The 15,268-nt window shown below is 43.4% G+C and overlaps 1 protein-coding gene across 1 annotated transcript in view; it reads left to right on the top strand.

Moving 5' to 3' along the window:
* The window catches only part of PKD1L1 (polycystin 1 like 1, transient receptor potential channel interacting), a 188,869-nt gene that overhangs the window by 14,941 nt on the left and 158,660 nt on the right, over positions 1 to 15,268 (top strand). Inside the window, exons 7-9 of the mRNA XM_050784834.1 lie at positions 4,775 to 4,895; positions 5,487 to 5,656; positions 7,291 to 7,620. Of these exons, the coding sequence (XP_050640791.1) occupies positions 4,775 to 4,895; positions 5,487 to 5,656; positions 7,291 to 7,620 (621 nt within the window). The remainder of the gene's footprint in view (positions 1 to 4,774; positions 4,896 to 5,486; positions 5,657 to 7,290; positions 7,621 to 15,268) is intronic.

Below are 15,268 nucleotides of genomic sequence, written 5' to 3'. Positions count from 1 at the left end.
CGCCGCAGTTTAAAAAAACACAATAGCACCAGACAATACAAAATTCAAAGTAGGCATAATTTAAAAAAATAGTTGGCCTTCTTCTGGATTCTCTAGTGTCACACTGTACCTGAAATCGATGGTTTTACTCCTTCTAATGGAAATTAAACATTGAATGATACAAAGAACAAATGTAACTTTTCTTTCTTAAAGGAAAAACATGGGTAAATGTAGATGTTTGTTTTCCTCATTATTATTCAGTTCCACTGTTTTCACTGATGCGACTTTTCCCTTCATGTTATTGTTCAAAGGCAGTGACTGGTAATGGCCCATCAATGTTGCCAAGAACAGCTAAACTGATCACAGTTCTTTCTGATCTACCTCCAATCCACCTGATCTTTACTCTTGATCTGCTGCTATAATATTGCTCCTTTTATTTATTTATTTATTTTATTATTATTTTTTTTTGAGATGGAGTCTCGCTCTGTCACCCAGGCTGGAGTGCAGTGGCCGGATCTCCGCTCACTGCAAGCTCCGCCTCCCGGGCTTACGCCATTCTCCTGTCTCAGCCTCCCGAGTAGCTGGGACTACAGGCGCCCGCCACCTCACCTGGCTAGTTTTTTGTATTTTTTAATAGAGACGGGGTTTCACCGTGTTAGCCAGGATGGTCTCGATCTCCTGACCTCGCGATCCGCCTGTCTCGGTCTCCCAAAGTGCTGGGATTACAGGCTTGAGCCACCGCGCCCGGCCTTCCTTTTATTTATTTGTAAGATCCTCAAACCTGACAGGAAAGGAGGCAGGGCAGAGCATGAAGCTGGCACCGTGCCCTGGGAGACCACGGGCAAAGTCCAACCTGTGACCATGGATGCACCTGATTCAGCCCCTAGGTGGAAATTTAGGAAAAGAAGAATCCTTGACAGCCAGCTGTGAGGGCAGCCCACGCTGCACACCTGACTGTGTTCCCCACCATAGTAGTCTCCGAGTCTTTGCTGGCAGCAGTACTGGGGAGAATTGGATCCCCCCGACAGTTTGTGACCCAGAAACTTGGATGTGTGGGCCCAGGACTGTTGTTTTTTGGACTCCATTTTGCTAACAATAAGCCTACCTTTTATGGCCAGATTTGTCTGTCTGTCCCCTGGAAATATGATGACTGAGGCCCTGTGTAGCATCCATTTCAGGATAGAGCATCTCTGTGTGAAATTCTTACTTCTTTTGGATTCTAGTGGGTAGACTGGTGCATCCCCTGGAGCCCCAGATAAGAAAACTCATTCTTTGCAGCTTGAACAGAATGATTTTCTCCGATGCTTGGGTCAACGAATGAAGAATTTCACAGCTTATTTTTGAGAAATTATTTCAAGACTTAGCTAAGGTGCAAGTAACTGTTCAATGAGAGAGAAATCTTCAAGTGGAATCAGCACTCCCTGTGTGCCGCCACGGGAATGTCATTCCTGTCCTCTGCTGAAACCTGGCAATGCAGGCAGGGCCTGTGAATACACACAGGAAACAAGAGCGGGGTGGGGTCTCCCTGTGTGGCAGCTCATTGACTCCACCTCCCACCTCCTGCTTAGCTGCTGCAGTCTGTCTTGGGCCCTCACTGGTTACAAATTCGAAGTGCTTGGGTGAGCAAACCTCTGGCCTGTGTGCTTGCTTAGAAGGAAAGGGTCTTCCTTCCTAGCAACAGAAGACCTTCTTAGCTGTGAGCAGAGTGAACCCTGGTGGGGGTACTCTTGTGTCTGTCTCCTGAGGCCTGAGCACAATCCCCTCCACCCCCAAGCCGGTCCCTGTTCTGAGGCCCTTTACTTTTATGACTGAATCACAATCAATCCAAGCCTGACATTGTGGAAAGACACAGACACGCATGGACCTTAATCTGGATAGACACGAGTGCCTTTTTCTTTTTTTCTTTTTTCCCAGGACACAACTAAGACATGCAGGTTTGTTGTTGTTGTTGTTTTCCTAAAGAGAATCACTACATTAAGAACTAAAGGGATATAAAGGGGAAAAATAGAAAGCAAGTGACTCGGATGATGACTGGACTAAAAATATGTCACATTAGGAACAGCTGAAGTGACTTCAGATGTCCCTCGGAGGACAGAAGAGCCGGGTTGACATGCCGCTGGAAGTGCCTGGAAGTGGGCTTCAGCTGACGGAGTGGACAGCGTGTAGGCCCCCGCACCACAAGCCCCAGAGCTGAAGTGTCATGAGTAGTGCAAGGTTACAGATAACCAGGTCCACTCATGTTTGTGTCTTTCCACAACGTCAGGCTTTTATTGATTGTGATTCAATCACAAAAGCCATGAGCTACATGGAGCTCTTGAGGAGGCAGTTCTCCGTAGTACTTCCCATTCACTTGGCAATCAGAGCCGCGGGCACACAGGCTGATGCCACTCTGTCAGTCAGTCAGTATTGCAAACCATACATAATAGTATACTTAACCTATAAATGTTATAGATTAAACATTCCACAGCAAACAAAGTAACACTTAGCATCAATAAGAAAAAGAGATAGGAGAAAAGGTTAATGAACCAGTCCAGGGGGAGCCAAGAAGACAAAAGGAGTCCCAGTCTGAGCCGAATGGTTCATCAGTCTTACAAGAAAATCTTGGCCGGGCGCGGTGGCTCAAGCCTGTAATCCCAGCACTTTGGGAGGCCGAGACGGGTGGATCACGAGGTCAGGAGATCGAGACTATCCTGGCTAACACGGTGAAACCCTGTCTCTACTAAAAAAATACAAAAAAAAAAAAATTAGCCAGGCGAGGTGGCGGTCGCCTGTAGTCCCAACTACTCGGGAGGCTGAGGCAGGAGAATGGCGTAAACCCGGGAGGCGGAGCTTGCAGTGAGCCAAGGTTGCGCCACTGCACTCCAGCCTGGGCGACAGAGCGAGACGCTGTCTCAAAAAAAAAAAAAAAAAAAAAGAAAATCTTGAAGGTAGCAGAGCCTCTGGCGGCAGATGCCAAGCTGTCATCACAAGTGACTACAAGAAAGTGGCAGTTAAGATGGCCATTTGGAGCTGTTCACGCCTAATCTTGTATGGTCACAGGGCCCTCTGGTGAGAACCGATAGTGGAAGAGTGTGCTCGTGTCCTTATCTAATTGGATGCAGTCTTTATTTTTTTGATTTGTTCATTAAACCAAACATCTCCTTGTTGGCAGAGTGCCCTGTGAAAAGAAATGGAGCCTTTTTCTAAGGTGGAGTTAGTTATGTCATGGGTACTCCATACACAAAGGCTGATCATGGTGAAGAGAGGGTTGGGGACAAACAGGGCGGCCCAGGCAGTGGCATGGTGGTCACTGTGAGCGTCCCAGGGCCAGGACGTTGCGTTGGATTTGAGGTTAAGTGCAGTCCACATTGTTGACCTAAAGGAAGAAACCAAGGCAAAGTTAATAAATGGGGAGTTTATTTGGGCCAAGGTTGAGCACTGCAGCATGGGAAACACTGGGAAGTGCTTTAGAGAACAAACGAGAGGCTCAAGTTTTAAAGAAAAAATGACGACTCAGGAGAGGAGGAGGCAATTACAGAAGTTGTTCCTCAGGAATTCTCATTGGTTTACAGAAATAGCATTGGTCAGTGATTGGCTATACATGGTTGAACTATAAGGTGGATGGCATTTTTTGGCTACTTGGCATCACATCAGTCAGTTTAGAGCCCACATAGCAAGTGGCTTCAAGAGGTCATTATTTAGCTCAAGTGGAATGAGACATAACTGCTGTCATATTTTAATGCCTCTCTGGGCCTGATCATGTAAAGCGGCTTGCATTCCTCAGATAAAACTTTTTTTCTTTCTTATCATCTAATAGTTTACTCTTCACCAGGGCAGGTCTCTTCTCTGAGCTCAGTGTCTGTTAACAGACACAGACACTGAGCCTCAGCTGAGGCACTAGAATAGTGACTCTTGTGTAGGTGGGGACTGAGCTCCACAGCCTCTGACCCAGAGCCTGTGTCCCCTAGCGTGCCTTAACTCTTCTGCAGAGCAGAGCAAGCCCAGAGCCAGTCGGCTGCAGGCATCGGAAATACTCGTCGTGGATTTTTCTCATGCAGGATTATAATGCTGGCCTGGCCTTGCCACAGCCTGAGACAGAGACACTCACCTCACTGGAGCCATGTTGGGGAAGGGAGGCTGAGAGTCAGGCTGGTCTTCCGGAGGAGGAGCCTGGAGCTGTAGCTAAGAAAGGAACCGCTGTGCCTCACTCCCTCCTGCAGGGCTCGCTGGGGCTCATCAGCAGGGTGAGGTGGTGATAACAGCTGAAAACAGGGTCCTATGACAGGGGAACACAAAGATGACCAGCTAAATGGCCCTTGTCCCTGCTGGCCGGAGGCACGGTCCTTGAGTCCCATTCCCAAGCCCTGCCTCCCTGCCAGGCTTTGACTGCATAGGCAAGTAGTTGCCACCAGGCCTCCCGTGGTGCCCCCTCAGTCACTGCACCACAGTATGTTCCAGCCGAGTCCAGGCCCCACGGGACAGACAGAGCACATTTTGTATGTGACTCGCCCCTTTGGGTGAACTGTCTGAAGCAGTGTCCTAAGTGGGCGTGGATTTTAGTCAATGGTTTAATAAGCTCTACTCTACCTAAGACTTCTCGCTCGAGTGCCTGCAGCAGCCCCTCTGGTTTGGCTTCTAACCACATCATATCCCCATGGTCAGCCTGGGCCTGACTCCCAGGAATGGGCCTGCGATCACAGCAAGGGAATTTCCAGCAAAGCCTGGGGAACGGCATGATTCGTAATCAAATAAGCCAGATACATGACTGAAACATGACTGGGTTTCCTTTTCTTTCTGCACTTTCCTTCCCATACAGAATTCCCCACAAACCTTCCATTATAATCGCGAGGGCCTGGAGCAGTGGTGGCCCCAGGTTCCATCACAGGCGGCTGTGTGCCACTGGGACCACGGACAGCACATTCTCTGGCCTTCTCCAGGTTGGTATCTAACCCCTGCCATTGAATTTCATCAGAAAGCCGCTGGTGAGCATCTGGGAGACTCATCCGTACGGAGGCGGCCTCAGAGTTTGTCAGTGAAGCGTATTTTGCCTTTCTAGGTCATTTGGACACTGCTCAGGCAGTTTGAAGGCATCACTAAAATTTGTCACCACAGTAAGGGAAAATAGACTTTACATTTTTGCTGTCTGTAAGAGCGCCATCTCTCAGCTGACAACCTTATAGAGTTATAGATGACCTTATGAAGTTACTAATTTTCTATTGGCTTAGCTGAGGGGATAACACAAACTTTCAATACTAAGCAACCCTGAAATTCCTGATCAAACATGTCTCATAGTTCTAGCTGGTGCCAGCTGGGCACTTTCTTGGCTAGTATGCTGGAAAGTGTGAATCCTACCACTCATGACATAGCGCCAATGCATGGGGCCAACGTGTGGTCACCCACCCAAATAGCAGAGACCTCAGCAGCAGTGGGGCTCTTTATTAAATTGGCTTTTTGAGCGTGGAGGACATCAACTACTGATGCCGGACGAGGCCATTCAATAAATCCTGAGCTGTTCTTAAACTTTTAAGGTCCAGGGCACCTCTTCTGCAGCAGCTCCCTGCAGCCTGAAGATGGAGGCTTCCTGCTGTGTCCTGAGACTGCTGTGCTGTGCGGAGGACACAGCCATGGGGCTGCTTCCTGGGACTGTCACGATGGAGACCCCCACCAAGGTGGCCAGACCCACTACGACCAGCTCCCAGTGAGTAACCCTGTGGTCGATTTCCCATTTTCCCACTTCTCCCAGAAGGTAAGGTGAAGGAGGTGTGGAGGCCAGCATCACTTCTCCATCCCCAGTCTGGAGCCATCCATGCCTAATCGTTGGTGATTTTAGTATCTTCGTTGTTTGCTTTAATTATCATTGCAGTTAAGTCCAGTGACTTTCAAGTTACGATGGTGTAAACGTAATTGGCCACTGTTTGCCATCAGGGACCCATGTCACTTGGTTGCCTTTATGTTTCCTATCAATCACATACTGAGACTGAGGCTTTGTCTGACTGTGTATATTTTTTGTTGTTGTTGTTTGTTTTTGACAGAGTCTCGCTCTGTCACCCAAGCTGGAGTGAAGTGGCACAATCTCAGCTCACTGCAACCTCCGCCTCCCGGGTTCAAGTAATTCTCCTGCCTCAGCCTCCTGAGTAGCTGGGACTATAGGCGCATGCCATCACACCTGGCTACTTTTTGTATTTTTAGTAGAGATGGGGTTTCACCATGTTGGCCAGACTGGTCTTGATCTCTTGACCTCGTGATCCACCCACCTCGGCTTCCCAAAGTGCTGAGATTACAGGCATGAGCCACTGTGCCTGGCTGGCTGTGTGTATTTTTTTTTTTTTTTTTTTTTTTTGAGACAGAGTCTTGCTCTGTCACCCAGGCTGGAGTGCAGTGGTACGATCTCAGCTCACTGCAAGCTCTGCCTTCCCGGTTTATGCCATTCTCTTGCGTCAACCTCCCAAGTAGCTGGGACTACAGGTGCCCGCCACCACGCCCGGCTAATTTTTTGGATTTTTAGTAGAGATGGGGTTTCACCGTGTTAGCCAGGATGGTCTCAATCTCCTGACCCCGTGATCCACCCGCCTGTGTGTATTTTTAACAGGACATGCACAGCACACTGGGAGAGGAAAAAAAAAAAAAACATGGGAGCATGAGAATTGGCCATTAAGATACTTAAGCCATTTCTACCTCCATGATCTTCCTTTTCCTGCTTTCTTTAATCTTGCGTTTATGCCACGTAATGGTACCAATACCGTATGCTTTACTCAAGACCAGCTTTTAACACATATATGATGATCACGAAAGTCCTGTGTGATTGGAAGCTGAGACGAGTATCCTAGACTATTCCCAACTCCCCAACTGATTTGCAGCACAAGGAGCTAGGGAGAAATGTAGAAAGAATGGCACCCACCCTCACGGGGAGCTTTTCGCAAAAACACAGGAAGTAGTGACTTGTGGGAGATACCATCTTTCATGTCCATTAAATCAGTGATGAGAGAAACTCTACCTTTAACTATTAGTAATGTAGCTAGAGCAGTGACTCCAAAATTTTTGCTGACCTCAGATTCAACTGGGGGCTTGCTGGCCCCACCCCAGTTTCTGACCCAGTGGGTCTGGGGTGGGTGAAGAATTCTCATGTCTCACAAGTGCTCAGGTGATGCTGATGCTGCTGGCCCTGGGACCCTGTTCTGAGAACCAGTGGAAGTGAAGCCTTTCATCAGGTTTCTCAGACTTGGCTTCTAGCTAGTTGGACCCAGCCCAGGCTGCTTGGCTTCTGCCTTCCCAACCCACCTGGCGGTGTGGTCCACTGTCATGAAATTTGAAGCCTCTCCCTCTCTCCCACAGCTCCCACAGCCTTCCACCCGGCACTCCTCGCACCCCCAGCTTCATGGCATTGCAGTCTGGTTCTGAGATCCTCTGTCCCCCTACTCAGCATCCTCCTGTGGCCATCCTAGCTCAAAATTCTGATAACTGCATGAACTCTGTTCTCGATTGCTCCCTGGAAATGGAAGCTCGGGCACCTCCAAATCTGGGATTCCGTGTTCATATGGCTTCTGGAGAGGCTGTCTGTCTGATGATGGATTTTGGGGACAGCTCTGGGGTTGAAATGAGGCTACACAACATGTCTGAGGCAATGGCAGTGACTGCCTACCACCAGTACTCAAAAGGTAAGGTGCACAGTGTCCTTTTCAGGAGCCTGGGAAGGAGATCCTGAGCTAGGAGACCCAAGAGGCAGTGTTGGGAATAGAAAGAAACCACATTCCATTTCTCTGGACTCAGCCAAGCTTCCTGGCTCTAAGAATAGTAGTTCAATGGTGCACTGCGGATGTAGGTGGGTTTGTGCAATGTGTTTTGCACTGTGACCAACTCTACATACTTCATCGCATTTAATCTTTCCACCTGCCTTGTGAGGTAGGGGTGGTGAGGCTGAGGGATTTGTCCTGAGGTCCCAAAGCTAATGTACTGGCGCTTCATCCTACACAGAAGCAGAATTCTAAAAATAATAACTATTGAAAAATTACTCAAATTGTCCTTCAAGTACATGAACACACATATACACACACACAGTGTTGTATATGAATTCTTTTGCACTAAAATTTCCAACATTTTGTAGTCTCAACCAAAGTAAGAAAAAAATTCTTTACATTCCAGTGTTGGACCCATTCTACTCAGACAACTACTAAACCCCTAGAGATGATGATTGGGGGTAGAGGGTGAGTGGAGAGTTCTGATATTTTACCACTTACGGATCGGATTTAATTTTTTCTTTTTTTTTTCTTTCATTATTTCTTCCTTTTTTTTTTTTTTTCTGAGACAAAGTCTTGTTCTGTTGCCCAGGCTGGAGTGCAGTGGCCCAATCTCAGCTCACTGCAATCTCCACCTCCTGGGTTCAAGGGATCCTCCCACCTCAGCCTCCCAAGTAGCTGGGATTACGGGTGTGAACCACCACGCCCAGCTAATTTTTTGTATTTTTAGTAGAGATGGGGTTTCACTCTGTTGGCCTAGCTGTTCTCAAACTCCTGACCTCAAGAGATCTGCCTGCGTAGGCCTCCCAAAGTGCTGGTGTGAGCTACTGCACCTTCACGCCCCCCTTTTTTTTAAAAGTTACTTTTTGAACATGTACGTTCTCATGGTGTAAACTCCCACATTCTAGAAAGATATATAATAAAAAGTCCTTTTCTATTGACCCACAGTCAACTACTGCCTTCTACTTCTTATTTCTTTTATGTGTATAAGCAAGTATAAATGTTGTTTCCCCTCCTTTCCACAAATGGAAGTATACCATGCACATGTCCCACTGCTTGCTCACTTAAATGCATATCCGTATCTAGACAGGCTCCCCTGTCTACACAGAAAGGGCTTCCCTGGTTTTTGGTGTAGTTGCTGAGTAGTCCATTAATTTAATGGACCAAATCTACTCAGCTATTTCTTTTACGGGTGGACATTGAAATTGTTTCTGATCTTTCAATATTGCAAACAACATTGCAGTGAATAATTACATGTGTATGTCATTTAATGGAAAGGCAAGATTATTGCTTCAAATGCTATGTGCATCTGTAATTGATAGTTATTGCTAAATTGCTTTTGATTAGGACTCTTGTCCGGTTTACATTCCTGTGAACAATGTAGATATCAATATAATAGGTAAAAACAGTATCTTTCTGAAGTATTAAAATTTGCATTTTATTAGGTTCATCCTTGTCAGCTGCCAGTATATGACCATATGCAACCAAATAGAGCACTTTCACAGTTCCATCTAATATGGGGTTTCCATGAGCTCTTTTAGTTATTAAGAAAATTTGTCTGTTTAGTATACATTGCAAATTTTTATTTTTCAATTTGTCATTTGTGTTTTGGTTTTACTTATAGTTTTTTTTTCTTTTCATGTAGGAATTTTTAACTTTTATTAAGTATACTTTATCAACCCTTTATTTTATGGTTTCTGAGTTTTATGTCGTAGTTAGAAATTCTTTCCTTACTCTAAGTTTATGGAACAATTCTCTCATGGTTTCTCCTAGAGTTTTTATTATTCTGTCTTCTCATTTAAATACTGAATGCATTTGAATACATATCCTGGCATAAAGCCTGCATTGTAGATTCCATTTGACTGTTTCCTGAATGGCCACCCATTTGACTCAGCATCATTTGCTGGAAGATTCGGTTGCCACACTGATGGGGCGTGCTCCCTCTACCTACGCTGGCTTCCTCTCTGCCCTCAGGTGGTTTGCTGGCATCCCTTGTCACTCATCTTCTCTAGCACGGCCACCCATTCGGCTCAGCGTCATTTGCTGGAATTCAGTTGCCACACTGATGGGGTGTGCTGCCTGTACCAATGCTGGGTTCATCTCTGCCCTCAGGCAATTTGCTGGTGGCTTCCCTTGTCACTCATCTTCTCTAGCATTATTCTTGCCATTTTTGCTTGTTTATTTTTCCACATGAACTTTAGACTCATACTGACTAGTATAAAAATATCTTATTGGTATTTTTATTTAAATCACGTGTTGATAAAGAATGAAACTAAGTAAAATTTTTGAATAGATTTGTTCTGAGCCAAATATGAGTGACCATGGCCTGAGGCACAGTCTCAAGAGGTCCTAAGAACTTGTGCCCAAGGTGGTCATGCTACAGCTTAGTTTTATACATTTTAGGGAGATGTAAGACATCAATCAATACATTTAAGATATACATTGGTTCTGTCCGGAAAGGTGGGACGGCTCAAAGATGGGGGTGGGAGGAGGCTTCCAGGTCATAGGTGGATACAAAGATTTTCTGATTGGCAATTGGTTGAAAGAGTTAAGTTATTATCTAAAGACCTGGAATCAATAGAAAGGAGTGTCTGGGTGAAGATAAGGGGTGGTGAAGACCAAAGTTTTTATCATGCAGACAAAGCCTCCAGGTAGCAGCCTTCAGTAAGAATAGATTGTAAATGTTTCTTATCAGCCTTTACAGGGTGCCAGATTGAGTTAATTCTGTCCTGGATCAGGAAAAGATCTGGAAAGGTAAGGGAATTCTCTGCAGAACATAGATTTTCCCTGAACTCCTGGCCTCAAGTGATCCTACAGCCTCAGCTTCCCAAAGTGTTGGGATTATAGGCATTAACCACTGTGCCGGGCCTAAACATTTCTTTATATGGAATTTACATGTTTCTTGTATGATATTTTATTTTTTGCACTATTGTATTATAAAAGGAATATTTTTTCCCATTTTGTCCCCAAACTGGTTGTCACTGGTATATAGAAAAGCTGCTGCTCTTTGCTGTTGATTTGGGGTCCTCCTCTCTTCATAGGATGATTTCAAAGTGTCAAATATATTTTGGGTTAAAATAATTTGATTTCGGCCAGGCACGTTGGCTCACGCCTGTAATCCCAGCACTTTGGGAGGCCGAGGTAGGCGGATCACGAGGTCAGGAGATCGAGACCATCCTGGCTAACACAGTGAAACTCTACTAAAAAAGACAAAAAAATTAGCTGAGCGTGGTGGTGGGCGCCTGTAGTCCCAGCTACTCGGGAGGCTGAGGCAGGAGAATGGTGTGAACCCAGGAGTGGAGCTTGCAGTGACCCCAGATCATGCCACTGCACTCCAGCCTGGGCAATAGAGCAAGACTCTGTCTCAAAATAATAATAATAATAATAATAATACTTTGATTTCTTTCATGGTCTGCTATCTGTCATGTTGGTATCTTATTGCTACAGAAAGTCTGTTTTGTCATTCTTAAGGCCTCTGTTTAAATGTTAATGCTGGTCAGTTGTGCCTGAATTCCAAAGGGAGGGAGGGTATTGTGGGGCATGTCTGAATGTCTGACCCTCCCTTCCCTTTATGGCCTGAACTCATTTTTCAGGTTAACTTGGGAATGCCCTTGGCCAGAAGGAGGGGTCCATTCAGTAGGCTGGAGGGCTTAAAATTTTATTTTTCGTTTACAAATGTTTAACATATAAATTAATTTATGTAGAGCCTTTATATTTAAGGGTCTCCCCCTGCATGAACTGCCCTGTTCCTGTCCATTTTTCCGTGCATCTTTCTTTAAAAGTATTTTAAACATTTCTGTTTTTTCTTTTCTTTTCTGTTTTAATAGAGACAGGAGTCTTACTGTATTGACCAGGCTGGTCTTGAACTCCTGGCCTCAAGTGACCCTACAGCCTCAGCCTCCCAAAGTGTTGGGATTACAGGCATGAACCACTGCGCCCAGCCTGAGCATTTCTTCATATAGAATTTACATGTTTCTTGTATGATATTTTATTTTTTGTACTATTGTATTGTAAAACGGATATTTTTTCCATTTTTTTCCCATTTTGTCCCCAAACTGGTTGTCATTCATATATAGAAAAGCTGCTGCTCTTTGCTGTTGATTTTAAGTCCTCTTCTCTTTCACTTAATTCTCGTGTTGTTTATAGTTATCTTGAAGTGTATTCTTTAGTGTTTTTCAGCTATGTAAACATATTAATTATGAATGGTGATGATCAACCTCTCATTTCCAGATTGACCCCTCCGGTTTCTTTCTCTTGTTTAATTACAATGGCTGATACTGCCAGAACAGTGTTAAATGAGATAGATGATGATGGGTATGTCAGTCTCAAGATCCTTCCAGTGTTTTTGAAATGCCTTTGCAGAATTATAAGTAATGAGAGATATCTAGCATGACTGATTCCATCTTGCTTCTAAATTCACAGACTAAATATTTTTCTTGCTTATTGTAATGCAGAGGCCAATATAACTATGAGAAGGATTTGGTTTATCATTAAACTTGGAGGCAAAGGAAACTGGCACCCTCCTTGTCTGAAGATTAAAGCCATATTCATAAGGCAGGGTTAAAATTATGATAGGGGTTTGGACTTTGCTAATGAGTAGGCATTAAACCATAACCTGCCATTGCTTAATCTGTGTTTCTATAGGTTGTCTATTGCCCCAGAGTCATGTAACTGAGGGTTGCAAAATGTGTAACTTTCCCAACTACTCCTATAGATAACATCACTATTGTGAAACCTAAAGATATGGTCTTTGAGATATTTTTTAGATTTAACATTTAAGTAGATCAAGACACACTATCTAGTTCTAAGACTACCCCTCACATCCCTGCCAAGGAACGAACTCAGCTGCACAAAGACAGTTTGAGACGCTCCTGTGATTTCTTCCCAATTGTTCAGCCAATCATTTGTTCCAGTTTCCCAGAACCCTGCTGGGAAAGTACTTTTTAAAAAGTACTTTTACAAAACCCCAGCCTCCATATTCTGGGGGAGACAGGTTTGAGAACTTTCTCCCTGTTCTCCTTGCTCGGCAGGCCTGTGATTAGTACATTCTTTGCTGCAACACCTGCTGGTCTCATTAGTCTTTTTTCAGGGCAGCGGGAAAGAAGAACCCATCAGGCTGTGATGTTTTTCCATTAAACTAGATACTAGATTTTTGACAGATATAATTCATCATGTAAAGGAAGTTTTCATCTTTTCCTCTCTTAATGAAGACTTAAAGAAAATAAGAGTTGTTGATTTTGTTAAATTCTCTCCAGCATCTGTGAAGCTGATTTTATAACATTTTTCTTTGCTTCTTTAGAATTCCAAATCTCATGTGTTATATTAGCCAATATCTTACTGACTCATTCTTGAATTCCTAGGGGTGGAAAACACTTGATTTTGATGAATTACTTTTTTTATTATGCTATTGCATTCAGTTTTCTAACATATTGTTCATAGTTCTTCCTCATAAATGGTGTTGGCATCTAGTCATTGATTTTATTTATTTATTTTTATTCCTTTTTTTCTTTTGCCAGAGTAGGCACAGATTTATTGAAGACAATTCATAGAGTGGGAGCAGGCTTGAGCAAGTGGCTGCTCAAGAGCCCCCTCAATTAGCATTGTTTTTTTTTTTTTTTAATTTATTTCCGTAGGTTATTGGGGAACGGGTGGTGTTTGGTTACATGAGTAAGCTCTTCAGTGGTGATCTCTGAGATTTTGGTGCAACCATCACCTGAGCCGTATACACTGCACCCTATTAGTAGTCTTTTTATCTCTCACCCACTTCCCACCCTTTCCCCCTGAGTCCCCAAAGTCCATGTGTCATTCTTATTCCTTAGCATCCTCATAGCTTAGCTCCCACGTATGAGTGAGAACATATAATGTTTGGTTTTCCATTCCTAAGTAACTTCACTTAGAATAATAATCTCCAATCTCATCCAGGTCGCTGTGAATGCCATTACTTCATTCCTCTTATGGCTTAGTAGTATTTCATTTTACATATATATATGTATATCACAGTTTCTTTATCTACTCATTGATTGATAGGTATTTGGGTTGGTTCCATGTTTTTACAATTGCAAATTGTGCTGCTATAAACATGCATGTGCAAGTATCTTTTTCATATAATGACTTCTTTTCCAATGGGTCGATACCCAGTAATGGGATTGCTGGATCAAATGGTAGTTCTACTTTTAGTTCTTTAAGGAATCTCCACACTGTTTTCCATACTGGTTTACATTCCTACCAGCAGTATAGAAGTGTTCCCTGTTCACTGCATCCACACCAACATCTACTATTTTTTGATTTTTTGATTATAGCCATTGTTGCACGAGTAAAGTGGTATCGCATTGCGGTTTTGATTTGCATTTCCCTGATCATTAGTGATGTTGAGCATTTTCATATGTTTGCTGACCATTTGTATATCTTTTTTTTTTTTTTTTTTTTTTGAGAATTGTCTATTCATGTCCTTAGCCCACTTTTTGATGGGATTGTTGAATTGTTTGAATTCATTGTAGATACTGGATATTAGTCCTTTGTCAGATGTATAGATTGTGAAGATTTTTTCCCATTCTGTGGGTTGTCTGTTTACTCTGCTCAATGTTTCTTTTGCCATGCAAAATCTCTTTAGTTTAATTAACTCCCAGTGATTTACCTTTGTTGTTATTGCATTTGCTTTTGGGTTCTTGGTCGTGAAATCCTTACCTAAGCCAATGTCTAGAAGGATTTCTCCAATGTTATCTTCTAGAATTTTTATAGTTTCAGGTCTTAGATTCAAGTCCTTAATCTATCTTGAGTTGATTTTTGTATAAGGTGAGAGATGAGGATCCAGTTTCATTCTCCTACATGTGGTTAGCCAATTATCCCAGCACCATTTGTTGAAAAGAGTGTCCTTTCCCCACTATGTTTTTGTTTGCTTTGTTGCAGATCAGTTGGCTGTAAGTGCTTGGGTTTATTTCTGGGATCACTATTCTGTTCCATTGGTCTATGTGCTTATTTTTATACCAGTACCATGCTGTTTTGGTGACTATGGCTTCATAATGTAATTTGAAGTCAGGTAATATGATGCCTCCAGATTTGTTCTTTTTGCTGTTAGTCTTGCTTTGGCTGTGCAGGCTCTTTTTTGGTTCCATATGAATTTTAGAATTGTTTTTTCTAATTCTGTGAAGATGGTGGTGGTATTTTGATGAGGATTCCATTGAATTTGTAGATTGCTTTTGGCAGTATAGTCATTTTCACAATATTGATTCTACCCATCCATGAGCATGGGATGTGTTTCCATTTGTTTGTGTCATCCATGATTTTTTTCAGCATTGTTTTGTAGTTTTCCTTGTAAATGTCTTTCACCTCCTTGGTTAGGTATATTCCTACGTGGTTTTTGTTTTTGTTTTTTGATTTTTGTTTTTTGTTTTGTGGTTTTTTTGCAGCTATTTTAAAAGGGGTTGAATTCTTGATTTGATTCTCAGCTTGATCTCTGTTGATGTATAGAAGACCTACTGATTTGTGTACATTAGTTATGTATCCAGAAACTTAACTGAATTCTTTTATCAGTTCTAGGTGCTTTTTGGATGATTCTTTAGGATTTTCTAGATATATAA

The sequence above is a fragment of the Macaca thibetana genome, chromosome 3, assembly GCF_024542745.1.
Source record: "Macaca thibetana thibetana isolate TM-01 chromosome 3, ASM2454274v1, whole genome shotgun sequence".
Lineage (NCBI taxonomy): Eukaryota > Metazoa > Chordata > Mammalia > Primates > Cercopithecidae > Macaca > Macaca thibetana.
This window is presented reverse-complemented; position numbering and strand designations above follow the sequence as displayed.